Here is an 18,506-nt window from a genome sequence, read left to right as displayed (position 1 = left end):
CGGGGAAAAGAAAAAAAAAAATGAAGGAATAAAGTGCTTTTTATTGACTAAAGCATTAAGAGATGCATTAAAAGTAGATATGAAACTCTCCATGGCGGCGGGGAGAAAAAACGTCTGTAGCAGATAATCCATGAAAAACAAGACAAATGTTGATGCCACTGCAGAGAGAAACAGAGTCAAATTCACATTAAGCACTGAGAGAGAGAGAGAGTGACTCGGTACGTTTACATGGACATATGAACCCGATTAAGACGATACTCTGATTAAGAAACTAGCATGTAAACAGAGATTATTGAGGACCTTAATCCGATTAAAGTCATACTCGGAGTAAACACAGACGGAATTAAGACGTGTGGAGTATTTCCTGTTTTAGTCGCGTTATGGACGTGCGTTACAGACACGTACACACCTTAATCACACTGTTAACGTCGTGTGGGAGTTTTCACCGCATTGTGAGACAGGACACGTACACACACGGCAGCGCTCGACCGTTTGACGGCGAACAAGAGAGCACGACTGCGTCCCAAACCGTGTACTTACCTGCTATATCGTAGGTGAGATACATGTATTTCAGCTACTATATAGATGGTAAGTACGCGGTTTGGGACGCAGCCCACGGCTTCACGCAGTCGTCTATTAGCACGTACAGCACGACGAATAATGAACCGCACTTGAAGCTTTCGTAAAATTAAAATAAAAGCACCCAAAACTGTATACGGTCCCATAACGAAGACCGACTGTATGTCGATACGTGAAATTCTGGAGGGACGTCGGACGGCGTGGCGCGGGGACGTAATGACGTGTGACGTTAATCCATCTATGTTCTATAACACGTAAAGGGAACATGAAAGGAGTATTCTAAAAGCGACTCATGTACACACCTTAATCAGAATATCGTCTTATTCAGAATACGGTCAGTAATTAGATTACTGCTGTCCGTGTAAACGTAGACAGAGAGCGAGAGAGAGATGTGTGTGTAAAATATTAACTCCTGCATGATTTGCTTAAATGATCACTCGTTATTTCGACTGCGAATTTCAGAATCCGGAAATGTGACAGAACAAGATGGAAAGCTTGCAAAAATAACGGAACTAAGTATTAACACCGAGACAGTGAGAGAAGGGACGGCTTGGCTTTTTAATGACCTGGGCCACAGAGTTTATGTAAATTGTAATGAGTTATTTATATTTTTAAAAATGATACTTTCTTTTCTACCTTTCTTCGGGCATTTAAATGTCCAAAATTAACAAGCGTATTATTGTCCTCTGGATATTCCTGGTGGTGGGATGGATAGATGAACACATAAATAAATAAATAAAATAGATCGATAAATTGATAAATATTATACCTCGAACAGGTGTATTGTTTTCTTGCTGTTGTTTTTCCATTTCTGGTTATATTTATCGACGTATTGCAAGATTTTAATCTGCCACAGTGATGCTGAAATCTTCTCAGATCTGATTGGTCAGAAGTTGTCGAGTAATTATTATTATTATTATTTTTTTTATATTAGCACAGCTAATACTTCAATAGTTCTAATACTTTGTCGTTTCTATAGTAACAGCTCGTGCACGGGTGTCATGGTAGTGCCAAAAGGGTGCAGAACTACACTCCTGGTCAACCCCTAAAACATCACAGGTCACGATCACTCGCACCTGTTTCGTGTTTCACGTTGATTAGCACCAAGTGTTTCACCATCTTGCTGTCGAGCTTCTGTTGTAATTGTGTTTTGTTGTCGAGGGTGCTACAGTATCATTTCTAGTCTGTATATTTTGCGGGGTGCTTTTGCCTCGTATGAATGCTTCATGTTATCGGTTCTCGGGTCGTTTGGTCGGACTTCACGTAACAAACGGTCGGACCAATCGTCCGTCATTTCACTTCATTCACATCCGTGGTGTACTGTAGCGCCGCATCGACCTCGTCCTCTTATAGCCCCGCCCCTTTCACGATAACCAAATTTGAGTGCGATCGTTTTTAGTTTCTGCTGTACACACCGCATTTTGATGGAATAAATCCTGCTTTCAGACTCGGATTTATCGACGCTGATATAAAAAGACATTCTGTGTGACAGCGAGCGATTCTTTACAGGTAACCCGCCTCCAGAGTTTGACTCGAATTGATTTTTCTATTCCCGTCTCGTCTGGTCGTGCCGAATGCGACTCGCTTTCCGGACTCGTCCTCTGCCGGGATAAAGACGCGGATGACTCTGTGCTTCACGATCATTTCCGCCATATTAGCGGCTAATTGAGATCGATAGCAGTGGGATGTGATTTGGCTCCTCAGGTTTTACTCGGGATCAGCTCTTCTGCTTTGTCTTAAACCTCACAGAATCCATATCTCGAACACCTGCCGTTTCCGGTAACGTGTCGAAAGCTTTTCCAAAGCTTACTTTTAGAACAAAATTCAATAGATCGATTTAAATAGACCAATAAAGCAGCAGATACAGAACATAAAATATCCATGCAAAATGACACTAAAACAGTCGATAACTGAATTATAGAACGTTCATAGGGTGTTATTTTTAATAGCTGAGTGACCATATATTTCCCATAATGCACTGTAAGCATATGTCGTTAATTGTTTTCCTATAATATCATGCCTCTGACTTACTCTTCTTCTTCTTCTTAACTGTGTGTGTGTGTGTGTGTGTGTGTGTGTGTGTCACTCTTTTGTGTTACTCTGAAGTTACGTGAGTATGAATGGTTTGAGTTGAGTATAACTCTCTCTCTCTCTCTCTCTCTCTCTCTCTCTCTCTCTCTCTCTCTCTCTCTCTCTCTCTCAGTTCATTTTGATGACTGTTTAGGAAACGCAGCGGTACGACTGGACAGCGGTGATCCCCGCTTCAGAATCGAGACAGACGGATCCGTGTACACACAGAGAGACGTGTTCACTCTGAACACACCGATGAATTTCACAGTGACGGCTCACGCCACAGACGACGCACACACCTGGGAGACGACCGTGCGACTGGAGCTCGAGGTGAGGAGACGGAATATAACTGCATTCACACCGCCCGAAGAACATCCACAGTGCTTAGAGTGAGCTGAAGGAGAAAGAGGAATGATACGAAGGAAGGAACGAAGGCCGAAAGAAAGAAAGGATGGCGTGGAGAGAGTCAGACAGACGGAAAAAGAAAGAAAGAAAGATGTGTGAGAAGGTCAGATGGAGAAATGTATGATATGGGGGATAATCTGGAGAAAAGGAAACGCTTAAAGCGCACCTATTATGGATTTGAAACGTGCCTAATGTTGTTTTAAAGCTCTCACGCGATAGAGTTACACGCATCCGAGGTCAGAAAGCACGTTAACGTGCTCATCATTTAGACTGCAGCGTTACCTTTTTCCCCCAGTGTCACAAACGACTCGTTAAATGATCCGTTCTAAAGGATTCGTTCTAAACTCCTCCTTTACTCTGCTCTGATTGGTCAGAGATCCCAGGCTGTCATTATCGGTCTAGCCAGCGCCGTCAGCGAGCAGCCGATGATTTTTTTTTTTTTTTTTTTTTTTTTACAAACCTACATAGTTTAGTACAGGAAGTAAAGTCTGGAATCACTAACGAGTCGATTCAGCCGTTCAGAATCGGTTCCTTCTTTCGGGAGTCGATAACTCCGTTTGTCGTGCGCACCATTACTAACTCTAACTGTGCGAAGATGGTGGGGAAAAAAAAAAGCAGGAAATTAAATCGGAAAATTAATAACCGGATAATCTATAAACTATAAAACTAGGATCCGGGTGATTAAAACTTTCATATCGCCTAAACGATTATTCTTAGCAACAGCCTTTCCGCCTGACGATCAATGTATAATGAAACGAAACTAAATGGGTGTTCGACGTATCTCGAGGAACAACAGACAGACGATCAAACGCAAACTTTTATACAAACCGAAAGAGCTTGGAGCCCTCGAGATTGGAAATAAGCTACAGGTAGCTTTCTGCAAAAATGCAACACAAGCTATAAAGAGAGGAGGCGATTGGATAGGCGATATAAAGGCATGGAGGAGAAAAAGAGGGAGAGCTAGAGAAAATATACCTTTCTGTAAATGAATAGATGGTGATTTTAAAGAGAAGCATGAACATTTAAAGCTAGACGGAGATAAATTAACTAATGAAAGTATTTATGAGAAGATAATTGAATGTGAATACACTGCTCACGCTCAGCTGAGATATGGTTGGGAGTTAAAAATGTAGGATTAGATGTTAAATTAGACGAAAAACCAATAATGTATGGTATAATGGAAAGAAAGCTTTAATAAATAAAAAAAAAAAGGGATTTGTACTGGATTGTAATATGCATCACAAATGATAGGATCTCGAAAACAAGGTGTAAACGATCATCGATCAGTCCCCACTGAGACGGGTTTCAGACACGTAGGAAGCCAATTAAAAAGACAAAAGACGAGAGACAGAAGAACAAAAAACAAATATCCGTGGGCATTATTAAAATGTAAAAGTTATTCATACAAGATACATGTAATTTACATAGTGTGAATGGAGTTTATTATTTATTTATTTTAAAAAGTTCAAGCGGTTCAGATGGAGAAAGAAAGAAAGAAAGAAAGAAAGAAAGAAAGAAAGAAAGAAAGAAAGAAAGATGTGGAGAGGGTCAGATGGAGAAAGAAAGAAAGAAAGAAAGAAAGAAAGAAAGAAAGAAAAAAGATGTGGAGAGTGTCAGATGGAGAAAGAAAGAAAGAAAGAAAGAAAGAAGAAGAGAAATAAATAAATAAATAAAGAAAATAAGAAAGAAAGAAAGAAAAAAAGATGTGGAGAGTGTCAGATGGAGAAAGAAAGAAAGAAAGAAAGAAAGAAAGAAAGAAAGAAAGAAAGAAAGAAAGATATGGAGAAGGCCAGATGGAGAAAGAAAGAAAGAAAGAAAGAAAGAAAGAAAGAAAGAAAGAAAGAAAGAAAGAAAGAAAGATATGGAGAAGGCCAGATGGAGAAAGAAAGAAAGAAAGAAAGAAAGAAAGAAAGAAAGAAAGAAAGAAAGAAAGAAAGATATGGAGAAGGCCAGATGGAGAAAGAAAGAAAGAAAGAAAGAAAGAAAGAAAGAAAGAAAGAAAGAAAGAAAGATATGGAGAAGGCCAGATGGAGAAAGAAAGAAAGAAAGAAAGAAAGAAAGAAAGAAAGAAAGAAAGAAAGAAAGATATGGAGAAGGCCAGATGGAGAAAGAAAGAAGGAAGGAAAGAAAAAAGAAAGAAAGAAAGAAAGAAAGAAAGATATGGAGAAGGCCAGATGGAGAAAGAAAGAAAGAAAGAAAGAAAGAAAGAAAGAAAGAAAGAAAGAAAGATATGGAGAAGGCCAGATGGAGAAAGAAAGAAAGAAAGAAAGAAAGAAAGAAAGAAAGAAAGAAAGAAAGAAAGAAAGATATGGAGAAGGCCAGATGGAGAAAGAAAGAAGGAAGGAAAGAGCATGCCCTGAGCATGTCAGGACACACAGGTAGCACATCTAAAAATACACAAAATCGATCACACACACTCACACACTCACACACACACACACACACACATACACACACGCACGCACACACACACACACGCATGCACACACACACACACAGAGCCAATTTAACCCACCCCCATCTGGTCTGCAGCTTCACGTAGTGCAGTATGGAGTCAGCTGAGTTTAACTCAGGTGGAGTGTGTTGTTGTTCTGAGCAGATCAGCACTACACAACAGGGAGGGAGAAAGAAAGAAAGACAGACAGACAGACAGACAGAAAGAAAGACAGACAGACAGGAAGAAAGACAGACAGACAGAAAGAAAGACAGACAGACAGAAAGATACTTTCTGCGAGACACGTGAAGCCAGTTCTTCCACATACACGAGCTCAGAGATGGCCATGATTGGCTATTGTTGCTGTGATTGACAGGAGAGAGGAGCGAGAGTATGCCCCTCCCACTCAGAAGGCGTGGCCAATTTTCAGGATGTCAAGAACAGAAAGGAACAGCCAGAAGCAATCGTTATGTTTCCATCCACGTTGTGAATTTAAATTGTCACTTGGCAACATCAGGACCTGCTGTGTGTGTGTGTGTGTGTGTGTGTGTGTGTGTGTGTGTGTAATGTAGTGTAGTATAGGGTAGTGTTTAGCATTTTCTGGGGTCTCACTGTTATTGTGTTGAATAATAACTTCCAGATGTGGAGAGGCAGGTGGGATTTCAAAGCCCAGACTGGCACCGTTTAACACTGTGTGTGTGTGTGTGTGTGTGTGTGTGTGTGTGTGTGTGTGTGTGTGTGTGTATAAGAGAGAGTGAGAGTTTGCGTGTGTGAGAGAGATAGAGAATGAGAGTGACCATTCATTCCTTCTTGTAGTCATGTTCATGTTGACCTCTGACAGCACACACACACACACACACACACACACACGCCTTCCAAGCTCCCTCCCTCTCAATCACTACTGTTGGACACTCGTCCCACATGCTGTTCCTCCACTCCTCCTCCTGCTCCTCTCTTGCTCTTCTCTGTAATCCCTCTTTCTCACGCATCTCTCCGAGCAGGGTGGATGTGTGTGTTCTGGCTCCGAGCCTGACTCCTTCTCCTGTCTGAAGTGAATGTTGAATAAAGATTCACCTGATTAATCCGACCAGGTGCACATCTGTACGATCGGGGCCAGCTGTGCCAGCTGTGCCTCACTTGTGTTGATCGAGGAGGACTCTCTTCACACCGGGACATGTCATGGGTCAGAATATGATATCCGGATTGTATCGTGATAAGATTTTAAACACATGCATGAGCACGTCTTGTCAAACGTGTCTCCGAGTCTCGGAGTGCTGTAGCACACGTTAATATGCAAATTACATGCAAAAAAACGTCCAATGTTGTTCTTCGATTTTCAATTAATTTAGGAATATCTGTGCGTTCAAACTAGCAAGCCGCAAGTCACATGTGTCGCTTGCTATCATCAGCCAATCAGGGTGAATTCCCACTTCATGCCCAACATTCCTAGCATTCCCGGATCCGCCAAATTGCTTACTGAAGAATTATTTTCCGTACTACTTATCCTACACAGGGTTGCGGTGGAGTCTGGAGCCTATCCCAGGGGACTCGGAGGACAAGGCAGGAGACACTCTGGGCACAATCTCACACCCATGCACACACACTACGGACAATTCTGGCACCACCTAGGGGCCATAAGAGAGAAGAGTCTTGAAGCAGGCCTTCCTTGTACCCTGAGAGATGTTTGGACCAGTCGAGCGGTCCTAGAGGATCGGACGGAGCGTGGTACAGTGTGGGGTGTGATAAATGCTTTGAGATAAGTGGGTGCTGGTCCATTTTTGGCTTTGTAGGCAAGCATCAGTGTTGTATGTCTGATGCTGGCAGCTACAGGAAGCCAGTGGAGGGAGCGTAGCAATGTGCTGGCGTTGGAGAAGTCGGGAAAGTTTGAAAACAAGTCGTGCAGCTGCATTCTGGATCAGTTACAGAGGTCAAACGGCGCCCAGAGGCAGATCTACCAGGAGTGACTTGCAATAATCCAGTTTCGAAATGACAAGAGACTGAACCGGCACCTGAGTGGCCTGTATGGATAGAAATGGACCAATCTTTCCGATGTCGTAAAAGAGAAATCGACATGAGCGTGTTAGATTAGCAACGTGAGAGGAAAGAGTGCCGTCGATTGTCCATGGTTACCCCCAGATAATGTGTTCTTTAGAAAAAACAAACAAACTTTCTTTGTCTTCTTCATGTCTTATTACGGGGACACAGTGGCTTAGTGGTTAGCAAGTGGTTTTGTTCAACCTGTTCATCTTGTTTATGCAATGATTGTAGTTTGTCTTCTTCTTGCTCTTTTTCTTCTTCCTTTATTCTTACTCCTTATTTTGATTTCTCTCTTTTTTTGTTCTTCTGTCTTTCTTTCTTGCAGTATTTTTTTTTTGGTCTCCTTGATCTTTTCCCCTTCTATAAGTCCTACTACCATTTGTCATTCATTTATTGTTGTGATTCTAGTTTTGCCTGTTCTCCTCTTCCTCTTCTTCTTCTCTGTCTTATCTCTATCCTATCTCTACCACGTTCACCGCTCATTTCCATTATGCAAACTGTATATTTTAGTGGCTGTTCTGAGGTGACTTTCTAAGCGAAGCAGATGGGGTATAAAAAATGCAAAAACCCCTATACTCAATATTTAATGTACATATTTAATATCAGTGTAGTCAAATATCGACGGGACAGGATTTGTGTAAACAGAAGATTGATGATCCCTGTTATGACATCCACCAGCTGAAATGAGACATTTTAAATATCCTTGTCTTTCTATTCTTATATACACACAACTCTCTCGCGCGCTTTCTCTCTCACTGTCTCTCTCTCGCTCGCTCTCTCTCTCTCTCGCTCTCTCTCTCTCTCTTTTCATTCTTATTCACTCTGGGGTTTTCAACAACAGACCCCATGAAAACAAATGAATGTCGGTGCACCTCGGGGAGAAAGTGTAAGACTGCTATTATCTGTACCTGTAGAGGTACTTAACCTGCACTCAGCAGGGACTAAACACACACACACACACACACACACACGGTCACGCACACACGTACAGTGGTGCACACTGCCTTGTTGGGTCTCCCAAGGCATTGGTGAATACCTATTACAGAGACGATGTGTAAAACCTCTACCGGTATCAGAGGAAACAGCAGAGAGAGAGAGAGAGAGAGAGAGAGAGAGAGAGAGAGAGACAGACAGACAGAGAGAGAGAGAGAGAGAAATAGACAGACAGAGAAGGGAAATAGAGATAGCCAGATAAAGAAAGATACCTTATTTCATGTCAGTTATCAATATTCGCCTAGAAAACTAAAACATCAGAAAATTGACACACACCCCCCCCCCCCCCCCCCGCCCCACCCACACACACCCCAAAAAATAGAAAACACATGATCAATTGTAAAGAAAAAGATTTTTTTTTTCGGGGGGGGGGGGGGGTAAATAATGACACAGTTGACCTACTTTCCCTGTTTTGCATTTTAAGTGGCTGCTGAAGCCTTCAGGCTACAAAAAGAGATTATAGAATAGATATGAAATGAACAATATACTGGGAATAAAAAAATAATGAAAAAAAAAAAAAACAGTAGCATGGAATAGAAAATAATAGAAGCTTTATTATCACTCTACAACTACAGTGCAATTAGATTAGCATTTGACAGTAACTGATGCTTACATACGAAGTAGGAGTCTAATGTCATGCCGCTATCTGTATCTGTATTCAGATTTTTAAACCCAGAGTGGGGGGACGTGGGCGTGGTCTGAACTAGCATGTCCACACCCACTTAAATATGAACCTTAACACTATGCACACATCTAATCTCAACCAGATTACCCATGAACTCTCTTGGGGGGGAAAAGAAAACCCAGCATGCTTCTTATTTGTATAAATATCGAATGCGTTATTAGTTCATTCTGAATGTATAACGTATTCACTATTCGCAGTGATTGTCGGGGTCCAAGCACCAAAGCATTATTTTAATGACTTAATAGAATCATAATGCTAAATCGCCTGTAGAGGTGATTATACAGTGAATTTACAGCTGGACAGTTAATTCCCAGTTAAAAGTGTTGGACAGGATGAAAATATCCCCCAGACTTTATGAAAATGGGACATTTCGATGACAAGTTATAACCCATTTAGTCATTATTGGACAAAATTGGATTCGAGCTGGCTGGCTGAACAAAAACTAATGGCATTAGTCCAGAAGAATACTGATTTCCTTTTAGTGTGTGACATAGGCACTGTTTGTCTCATCTTAACTTTGTTTTTTTAATGAAAGGAAGGGTTTAAAATATGTAAAGCAGTTCCCAACATTCACTGAAAGGTTCTGACAAGTTTCCAAACCCCACTACAAGATGTCTTCCTGCGTTGGTGGCGTCCCTGGCCAGCGAGGGCAGGAGTGTAAATTTCAAATCCAGCTATAGTGATGCTCACAGCTTTTAAACGACAAGATCAAGAAGAGAAACTGCGTCCATCTGCTTGGTACTGAGAGAAGTTTATCACACACTTCCCCCCGCTGACCGCCTCGCGTTATTCATCCGTGCATCTCTCGCCTTTTTATTTTACAGGAAATGACAGGTAATTACATGGCACGAGGACAAGAGGACACCGGGACGCAGGCAGTTGTCATCCGCTTTCCTCCAAGACAGAACTCGGGCTCCGGCAAGCTGCGGCGGCAGAAGCGAGACTGGGTCATTCCACCGATCAACGTACCAGAGAACTCCCGAGGCCCCTTTCCACAGATGCTCGTCAGCGTAAGTCCACTACCTCTTGTTTCGTTGACTCATATTTGTTTCGTTTGTAATGTCATGCTGCATGAATGCAAACAAAACAAATATGGCTCTTGGTTTTGGTCCCGTGATGTCCGCTCATGCGTTCCAGGGTCCTTTGTTTTCACACACTTAAAAAGGGTTATTCTCTAAGGGTTCAATGGATAATTAAAGGATATTAGCTTCCAAAAAGCTTCTTTGATATGAAAACACTCAGTTATACCGTTCTATATAGAATCTCACCAGAGGGACAACCAAAGAACCTTTAATAGTCCAATGGTTAGTTGTCCTTTAGCCTCCTCCCATAGCCCTCAGTTCCTTTGGCTCTTATGTTCCCATGTCCGATATTCATATTACTGTTTTTTTTTTTTCTTCACCTGGACCCTATATATCGAGGGCCCTATGCTTCTGAATCCTTATGTTTTTAGGGTTCTCACTTTCAAGTCCTCTAGTATAGAAAAATCCCCTAGGTTCTAGGTTTCATTCCCACGTTGGTCTAATTTTTTACCCTTTTTGATAAGAAAACACACAACGAAGCACCTTTAAGGGTTCCCCCAGAGGTCCAACTTTTGGTGGGCCATTGTTATGATGGCTCTTAGTTCCATTAGCTTTTATGTTTCCAGCATCCTATATTCCTAGGTTCCTATCCACCTGATGTATTATATTCCCAGAGCAAAAGTTTTTTTTAGGGTCCCTAACGTCCCTAAAGTTTTTATGTTTGTATTCTGCATTGCCTTAATCCTATGTCCAAGGGTTCCAAGGACCTTTGCTTAAATGGTCTTAGAAAAAAGTTTTTTCAAAGGTTGTATAATTGTATAATTAAGGATCTTAGGTTACAAAAAGATTTCTTATTAGAATCATTTCTGATAGGCGAACACTCTGTTGTACTTTCCCAAGAAGGACAACCGAAGAACCCTGGCTCTCAGGTTCCTTGGCCTTTATGTTTCCAGGATACAATTTTCCCATTACCTTTTGTTCCCCGAAACCTATATTTTCAGGGTACTGTGTTTCTGAAGCCCTGTATTCCCATTGTTCTGGGGGGTTCTCACATTCAAATTTTATGGGGAAATGAGTCCCCACAGGGTTTCCTCCGGGTGCTCCGGTTTCCTTCCCCAGTCCAAAGACATGCATGGAAGGCTGATCGGCGTGTCTAAAGTGTCCGTAGCGTATGAATGGGTGTGGGAGTGTGTATGTGATTGTGCCCTGCGATGGATTGGCACCCTGTCCAGTGTGTACCCCGCCTTGTGCCCGATGCTCCCTGGGATTGGCTCCAGGTTCCCCGTGACCCTGAAGAAGGAGTAAGTGGTAGAAGATAGATGGATGGATGGATGGATGGATGGATGGATGAATCCCCACATTTTATGTCCTATGTTTCAGTCAAACATTGTATTCATCCTCAAACATCCTGAGAACATAGGGCCTTGGAAATATTTAGGCCCAAAACATAGGCTTCTCAGTTCCATGGAGTCCTATAATTCCAGGGTTCTTTCTTTCCACACTTTTAGAAAAAAATAGTTTTTCAAGGGTTCTCCAAGGGTTCACTGGATAATTAAGGATCTTAGGTTAAAAAATGTTTCTACTTGGAACCCTTTCTGATATGGAAAACCTCTCTTTTAAGGGTCTAAGTTCCAAAACCTATCGTTCCCTTGGTCCTCGGGTTCCCTTGGCCATCGTGTTTTCCCCTAAAAGCCTATAATTCCAAGGTCCTATGCTTTCGAATCCAAATGTTCACTTTTTAGGGTACTCATAGTCAAATTTCACCTACATTTCTAGGTCCTATGTTTCAGTCCCATGTTGCCTTAATCCTATATTGCCTCGATGGTAAAATCAGTTGGAAGAAAGCTTTAGTCCTATAATTAGGGTCCTGACAACATCAAGCTGAGGAAACAAATGGGGCAACATAGAGTAAAACAGAGTCTGGGAACATACTGTAGATGATTGAAAACCTAGCAGCTAGCTAGTACAATACTGTAGGCTACCTTAGTCAAATCATAGTAACTCTTCTTTCTGATGCAGTGTCTATGAATACTGTCCCAAATAGCATACAGTTACTGTGTGTGACTAATCTTACTTATAACTTTTACTTTTAGTAAGAACCCATATATCAAACACTAGCCTTCAGGACACACCCTTGTCTCCACATAGATCAAGCTAAATCCTGTTAATTGAATTTGCAATCTTTTTTTATTATTATTATTATCAAATATGATCCATCTTGAGCATCAATCTGCTAAAAAGATTCAAACAGGGCCATCCAGAGAACCCAGTTCTCCCCCTTTAAATGCATTTACGACTGTAGCAGAGGCTTCGGGGGATGGGTACAAGACCCACACTAAGCAGCTTAGCATACATTAGCCGCCCCATTCGCCTGCTCTTGTCATAAGGAGGCTTTGGAGGTGATTAGTGTGTGTCTTCGTGATGTGATTATGGCTGTGCTGTGATGGCCTAGTGCTGGATGCATGGGCTCTTAAGCATCCCACACACATGCACATAAATATAATGTACACCTGATTATTACACACACGCATACACGTTGTTCTCAGTGCTGCTTTAGCTCATTATCAGAGTTCAGTCTGGTGTATTTAACCCTTTGTTTAGCCATTAGTTTAGCAAATTAGTCAAGTATCTTAGCAATAAGCTGTAACACGTTGCACTCAAACCTGTCGACAGAAATATATTTGCAATTAGCCAAGGCTCTGTGTTTTCAATCTATGCTTAATGCAGCTCTGTTTAATGCTAATGTATTTTTTCTCTACATGTTGGAGTGCAGCGTGTTCCTCTAGCTAATGGCTAGTCAACTAATTTATTACATTACTCTATCTTTTTTCCACTATATTTTGTAGAACCTAGCCTATAGTTAAGAAAGTAGCTCCACTGACTTTTAAAGACCAGTGTGGTCAATTTAACCTGCAGCTAATCGTTATGCTAATGTTTATTTCCCATCTATATTTTGAAAAGCAATCTGTTAAAGTTAGCCTCTTGCTAAGATAATACGTGCTAACGTTTCTGTTTCCTCAACAAGTCCGCCGACCGAGTGCAGACTTTCAAAGTTATCGTGAAAAGACTCATTTTGTTAGGCTAACGTTTTCCTTTTTTAGACGTAAGTGCAAGTTTAACCTGTAGCTAATCATTACACCAATATTTCTATCCCATCCACATGTTGAAAAGCAATCTGTTGACGCTAGTTAGTACATGCTCATGTCTGTGCCTTCTTTATGTGTTAAAGTTAAGCTAATCTGTAAGCGGTAGTAAGCTAATCTGTGATTCTAATGCATTTTCCTTTCTATATTTGACTGCAGTGTTAGCCTGTAGGTAAGCTAGTAGGCGAATGGAGCTAATGATTAAGCTAACTATCTTAGCTACAGGCTGACTTCACCTCAGTGCATTTCAACACGAGGAGGGAAAAATACACTATCATTAATTTTTAGCTGAGTATCTCAGCTAGAGGAAAATTCCTTTGCACTGCACTCTGAAACGCGGAGGACGGAATATGATTCAACCAACTAGCTTAGCTTGTCGTTTTTAGGAAAATATGAAATATTTGGTACGTTAGTGGATCGTCGAATTCGACAGCGTCACTCAACATAACAGCGGTTACAATGAAAGCCTGTTTTTGACTAAGAATAAGAAGAGGAAAACACTGTTTAGACATCACACGTACCACATGTTCCTGGTCTCCACCGTATGAGCAGAAAGCTCAGCGAGGCCGGAAAAGATGGAGGCGGTTTACACCGTCTGAGTGTTTCATCAGTGTGTTGACTCGTCTCGTTTCCACGTGTCTCCCGTGCCGTATCATTATTCAGTGCTAGCACTCACACACTTCACATTCCGGCTCTGTCAGGGTGGCGATCAACAGGAGTGTCTAAGATTGCAGAAAATTACATTGCGGCATGGAAACCGCTAGTTTTGTGAAGCATAAAGACGAGGCAGGATTTGCTGAAGCATTAAGCTGGAGGCTTGAGGTTTCTAGAAGCTGCATTGATAAATAACGTAAATAAATAAGCGCTCCGGTTTGTCGAGTTCTGCGCTCCAGGAATCTGTTCTTTCTGAAAACACTGCATCACATCTGAAAGACTCTTACAGGCTCTGTGTTTTGGATTAGATTTGTTTTGCTCTTTATTTGCTCACACATCTTCACAACACTTTGTTTTCTTCTTATCATGGGTTCCTTTTTTTTTTTTTTTTTTTTTTTTTTTGCAAAAACAAATAAAAAAAATATAACAGAAAAATAAAATAAAATAGTGTTCAAATTGGATTTCTGCCTTGCTATTTTGTTACTGTTTCTTGGAACACATCTGAAAAAAGGTTTGTGGTAAAATTCTCTTTCTCTCTCTCTCTCGCTCTCTCTCTCTTCTTAGCAATGTTGGCAATGCTACTTTTACGTCAAATGCAGTCAATCAACCGTTTTAACCTTCACAGTTTTGATAGTAACTCTCAGGACGTTATAGGACAGTAAGGGCAATTCACCGAAGGGGAAAGGACATGGTATGTAAAGGCTGTGCTTTTGCTGAAAGTAGCGGGTACTTTTTTACTTTTGATTTTATCTCGGTGAACTTTGACCTTTGGCTTGTGTGGTGACAGAAAAGCAGAACGTGGGACTGTGGTCTCTTTTGTCAATATAAAAGGAATGATTGCTCATTATTAAGTAGCGGTCACACCAGACATTTACCTTGCCTCTTTTCTTACTGTTGCTTGGCCATACAGGTGATAAAAAAAATTAGCTATCTCATCCACTGGCATATGCTTGGGCGTTTCTGTGGTCATTTTTTCCCTTTCTGGCTGATAGCATTTTCTTGTTAACAGTGTTGGCAATTCTGCAATGTTAATTTGTCAAACTATGTCAAATGTAAGTGAGCCAAAACATGTTGGTGTCCAGTTTTTTTTTCTTTTTTTTTCTCGCACTGCTGCTGTCATGCTAATGTAGCTAGGAGGAAATGGAAGTCTGTCTCACATTTGGGCTAGACTGTGGTTTTGTGACATAATCATGTTTTTTTAATGTATGTTTAACGCAAATATGGCCTATCGTTGCTATTTTAGGAAAATGGCTACCATTACTTAGCTTAACAGTGTCTTTCAGTACATGTTGTGTGTTGGCTTGTTAGCTACATTAGCATCATAGCCTGATTACAATTCTCAAAAATTTGCTGACGTTACATTTTTTTTTGCCAAATGTTTTCTTTAAGTGTGTGAAAGGAGATCAATGTGTTGTTGTAGCTCATACCTCTCTCTGGGTCTTATCTCATCCCAGGGGTCTGCCAGTCGGAAATGCTTTCCGCCTTTGTTGTATAACAAGGGGCCAACAGGGAGATACATATACAGCGATCAAAAAATAGGAGTGTTTTTTTTTTTTTTTTTTTTTTTTTAAAGATGTGACACCCAGCCAGGAGTCCTTGTTAGAACCCAAAGAAGAATCCTAAGAGAAATGGCTCTCAGGGGGTCTAGGGTTAGTCCAAAGCCCCCGACAAGAAATAAAGTAAGAGATATAGTCTGAGTTAGAGAAGAATAAAAAGAGTCTTAGGGAGCCTAACGAGCAGCCGGCTCAGATCCACACCAGTGGTGTAAACATGGCCATAAACAGGAAGTCAGTGAGCCGTGCTGATGGTTTGTGTTGGACTTTAAGTCCGCTTCTTCCTCGTTTAATAGCATCTGTATGGCACCACCGTCTCTTCCTGCCACCCACCACCGCACAGGGATTCACGCTGAGGCTCCTCCGCTAGACTAGCTCGCTATTGTTTGTCTCTTGGTGCAGATGCTGAGGACTCATGGCGGGGAGAATCTTCAGATTTACGTTCTGCTGCTCTTTGTCACAGCTAAACGTCCTTCTTTTTCTAATCAGAGCAACTCCAAAATTTTCTGTTCAGCTCCACACAATAGCTAGGGTGGGATTTAAGAGAGAAAAAGAGACCCAGGGAAGACAAATGAAAATAATTAATCAGAGAAAATTACACTTCTTTCAATGAAACTGACATAGATCAAGGCCACACCTCCTTCATTGGGACTGGCATAGGCAGAGTTCACGCCTCCTTCACTGTAACTGATGAAGAGGCCACACCTTCATCACTGGAACTGACATAGACAGAGGGCTTTGCCTCCTTAACTGGGACTGATGAAGTGGCCATGTCTCCTTCACTGAGACCGATAGATACAGAGGCCACTCCTTCTTCACTGGGACTGATAGTTACAGAGGCCACGCCTTCTTCATTGGGACTGATAGTTACAAAGGCCACGCCTTCTTCACTGGGACTGATAGTTACAGAAGCCACGCCTTCTTCACTGGGACTGATAGTTACAAAGGCCACGCCTTCTTCATTGGGACTGATAGTTACAGAGGCCACGCCTTCTTCATTGGGACTGATAGTTACAGAGGCCACGCCTTCTTCACTGGGACTGACACAGAGACACCACTCCTTCATTCAAAATCCTTTTCCCTTTAATCAGACTTCTTGACTGAATCCTAAACGTCAAAATGATCCAAGTTCATCCCTTGTTAAATGAAATTTAAAAAAGCCCTTTCAAATTCCCAGACAAATATAGGTAGGAAAAAAAAAAGACATACCAGTCGAAGGCAGAGTAAACAAAGAGAACATGGGTAAAGGTGGGCTGATACTCTGGCAAACTGAGAAGATGTACAGACAAGGAGACAGAGAGAAAGCAAGCATCCATGACTCCATTTCTCATAGCAGGGTTGACTGGTCCTGTCTGATATCCACCTTGCCTAATGACCTATGAAGGCAATCCGTAGCATAATGGGGTGTTTTGTCATCTGTCTGAGCAATGAGTGACATCACTCCGTCTGCCTCTCATAGCGAATCAGTGTTACGAGACTGATGGAGTTTTGTAGCTCGGGTTCCGCTGTTTTTTTTTTGTTTGTTTGTTCGTTTGTTTGTTTGTTTTGTCCTAAATACAGAAATGGATTTTCAAAACAAGCACACTAGCATTAAAGAAACGAGACGTATACATACAGCGCCGTATTCAGAGTTAAGGCAGTATTTACACAGGGAAAGTTCTGCGTATTCAGAGATGGGTTACACAGCTGCTTGAATCGACTTTCATGGCTCAGAGGTTCCGAACTCTCCTGCTTACTACATGTCGTCAGCTAGCATGCAGAGAAAATAACGACAGTAACCAGACTCAAATAAGATCTTTTATGATATGAGGACAGAGCACCACAACTCACAGCAGAAGCGTTCGCCAATGACGGGCTTGACAGAGTCGCAAAAATGACGTACTACATCGTCATATACTTGTTTCCTTTAGTCTGTATTAGTGCAGTTAACTAGCTAACTAGCTAACCATATGTTATTACCCTACATTAGCTATCTGTTAGCCTGGTCATTTAGGTTCTGAGGTGCATCTTTGATGGTAACAGGCCTTACTTCAGGGGAGTCCGATCTTATCCACAAACGGCTGGGGTGGGTGCAGGTTTTCGATCCAACCAATCAGGAGCCACGCCTGATTCCGCTTGTTTAATCAGTTGCTCTTGGCTTTCAATAGACTCAGGTGTGTCTACTACTTGGATGGAATGAAAACCTGCACCCACACCGGCCCCTTTCCGGATAAGATTGGACACCCCTGCCTTACGTGTTAGCTGCATTCGTCTCATAGGACCAGTGGAAACCAAAAACCAAATGTCTTGGCTGATTGACTGCATTTCTGGGTTCATTTTAGGTGAACCAGTTCCTTTCAAGTCCTTAAACGAGTTCGGTAAACATCCTGAAGGGACTTTGCGAGGAGGAAAAGAGCAAAGCCATAATGGCAAGACTCGAAAAACACGGCACTTGAAGGGTCGAGTAAATTTTCCATCTACACAGGTGTGTTTTCTGGTTTTCTTTCTTCTTCAGTCAAACAATCAATGTTGTTGTTTTTTGTTTTTTTTCTTTTTCTTAAGAAGCTTTTTTTTTTTTTTTTTTTGAGTGTCCATTGATCTTCACAGTCCTCCAGCAGTGGAGAGCCATTGATTTCTCTCCCTCTCGCTCTCTCTTTGTCTTTCACTCTTTGGTAAATAAAGCCTTAACCTCAAGCCAAACTCGAGCTACGTCAACAGAAAAGCTCACACCCTTTCCCAATGAACAGCTTGTTCTCAGCATGAGAGACAGGCCTGGCGGTTTTTTTCTTCTCTTCTTCTGCCATGACTGAATACGAAGGCCGTTTGTTTGTTTTTTTTTCATCGTTGCTCAATGATAACGCATGCTCGCCGGATTGACTCACATCCACAAGCCGCCTATTCACTACCGCGTGCTGCAAATGAGATTTTTCTCGTGCGTCGCTCGTACAGAAA

At 41.7% G+C, this 18,506-nt stretch overlaps 1 protein-coding gene across 1 annotated transcript in view; it reads left to right on the top strand.

Moving 5' to 3' along the window:
• LOC108276271 (cadherin-4) overlaps window positions 1–18,506 on the top strand; it is a 367,096-nt gene that overhangs the window by 263,828 nt on the left and 84,762 nt on the right. The window contains exons 4-5 of the mRNA XM_053686058.1: window positions 2,783–2,979; window positions 10,028–10,213. Coding sequence (XP_053542033.1) covers window positions 2,783–2,979; window positions 10,028–10,213 — 383 coding nt within the window. The remainder of the gene's footprint in view (window positions 1–2,782; window positions 2,980–10,027; window positions 10,214–18,506) is intronic.

Source organism: Ictalurus punctatus, chromosome 15 (genome assembly GCF_001660625.3).
Source record: "Ictalurus punctatus breed USDA103 chromosome 15, Coco_2.0, whole genome shotgun sequence".
NCBI lineage: Eukaryota > Metazoa > Chordata > Actinopteri > Siluriformes > Ictaluridae > Ictalurus > Ictalurus punctatus.
The sequence above is the reverse complement of the archived record's forward strand: the minus strand, read 5'-3'. Positions and strand labels throughout refer to the sequence as shown.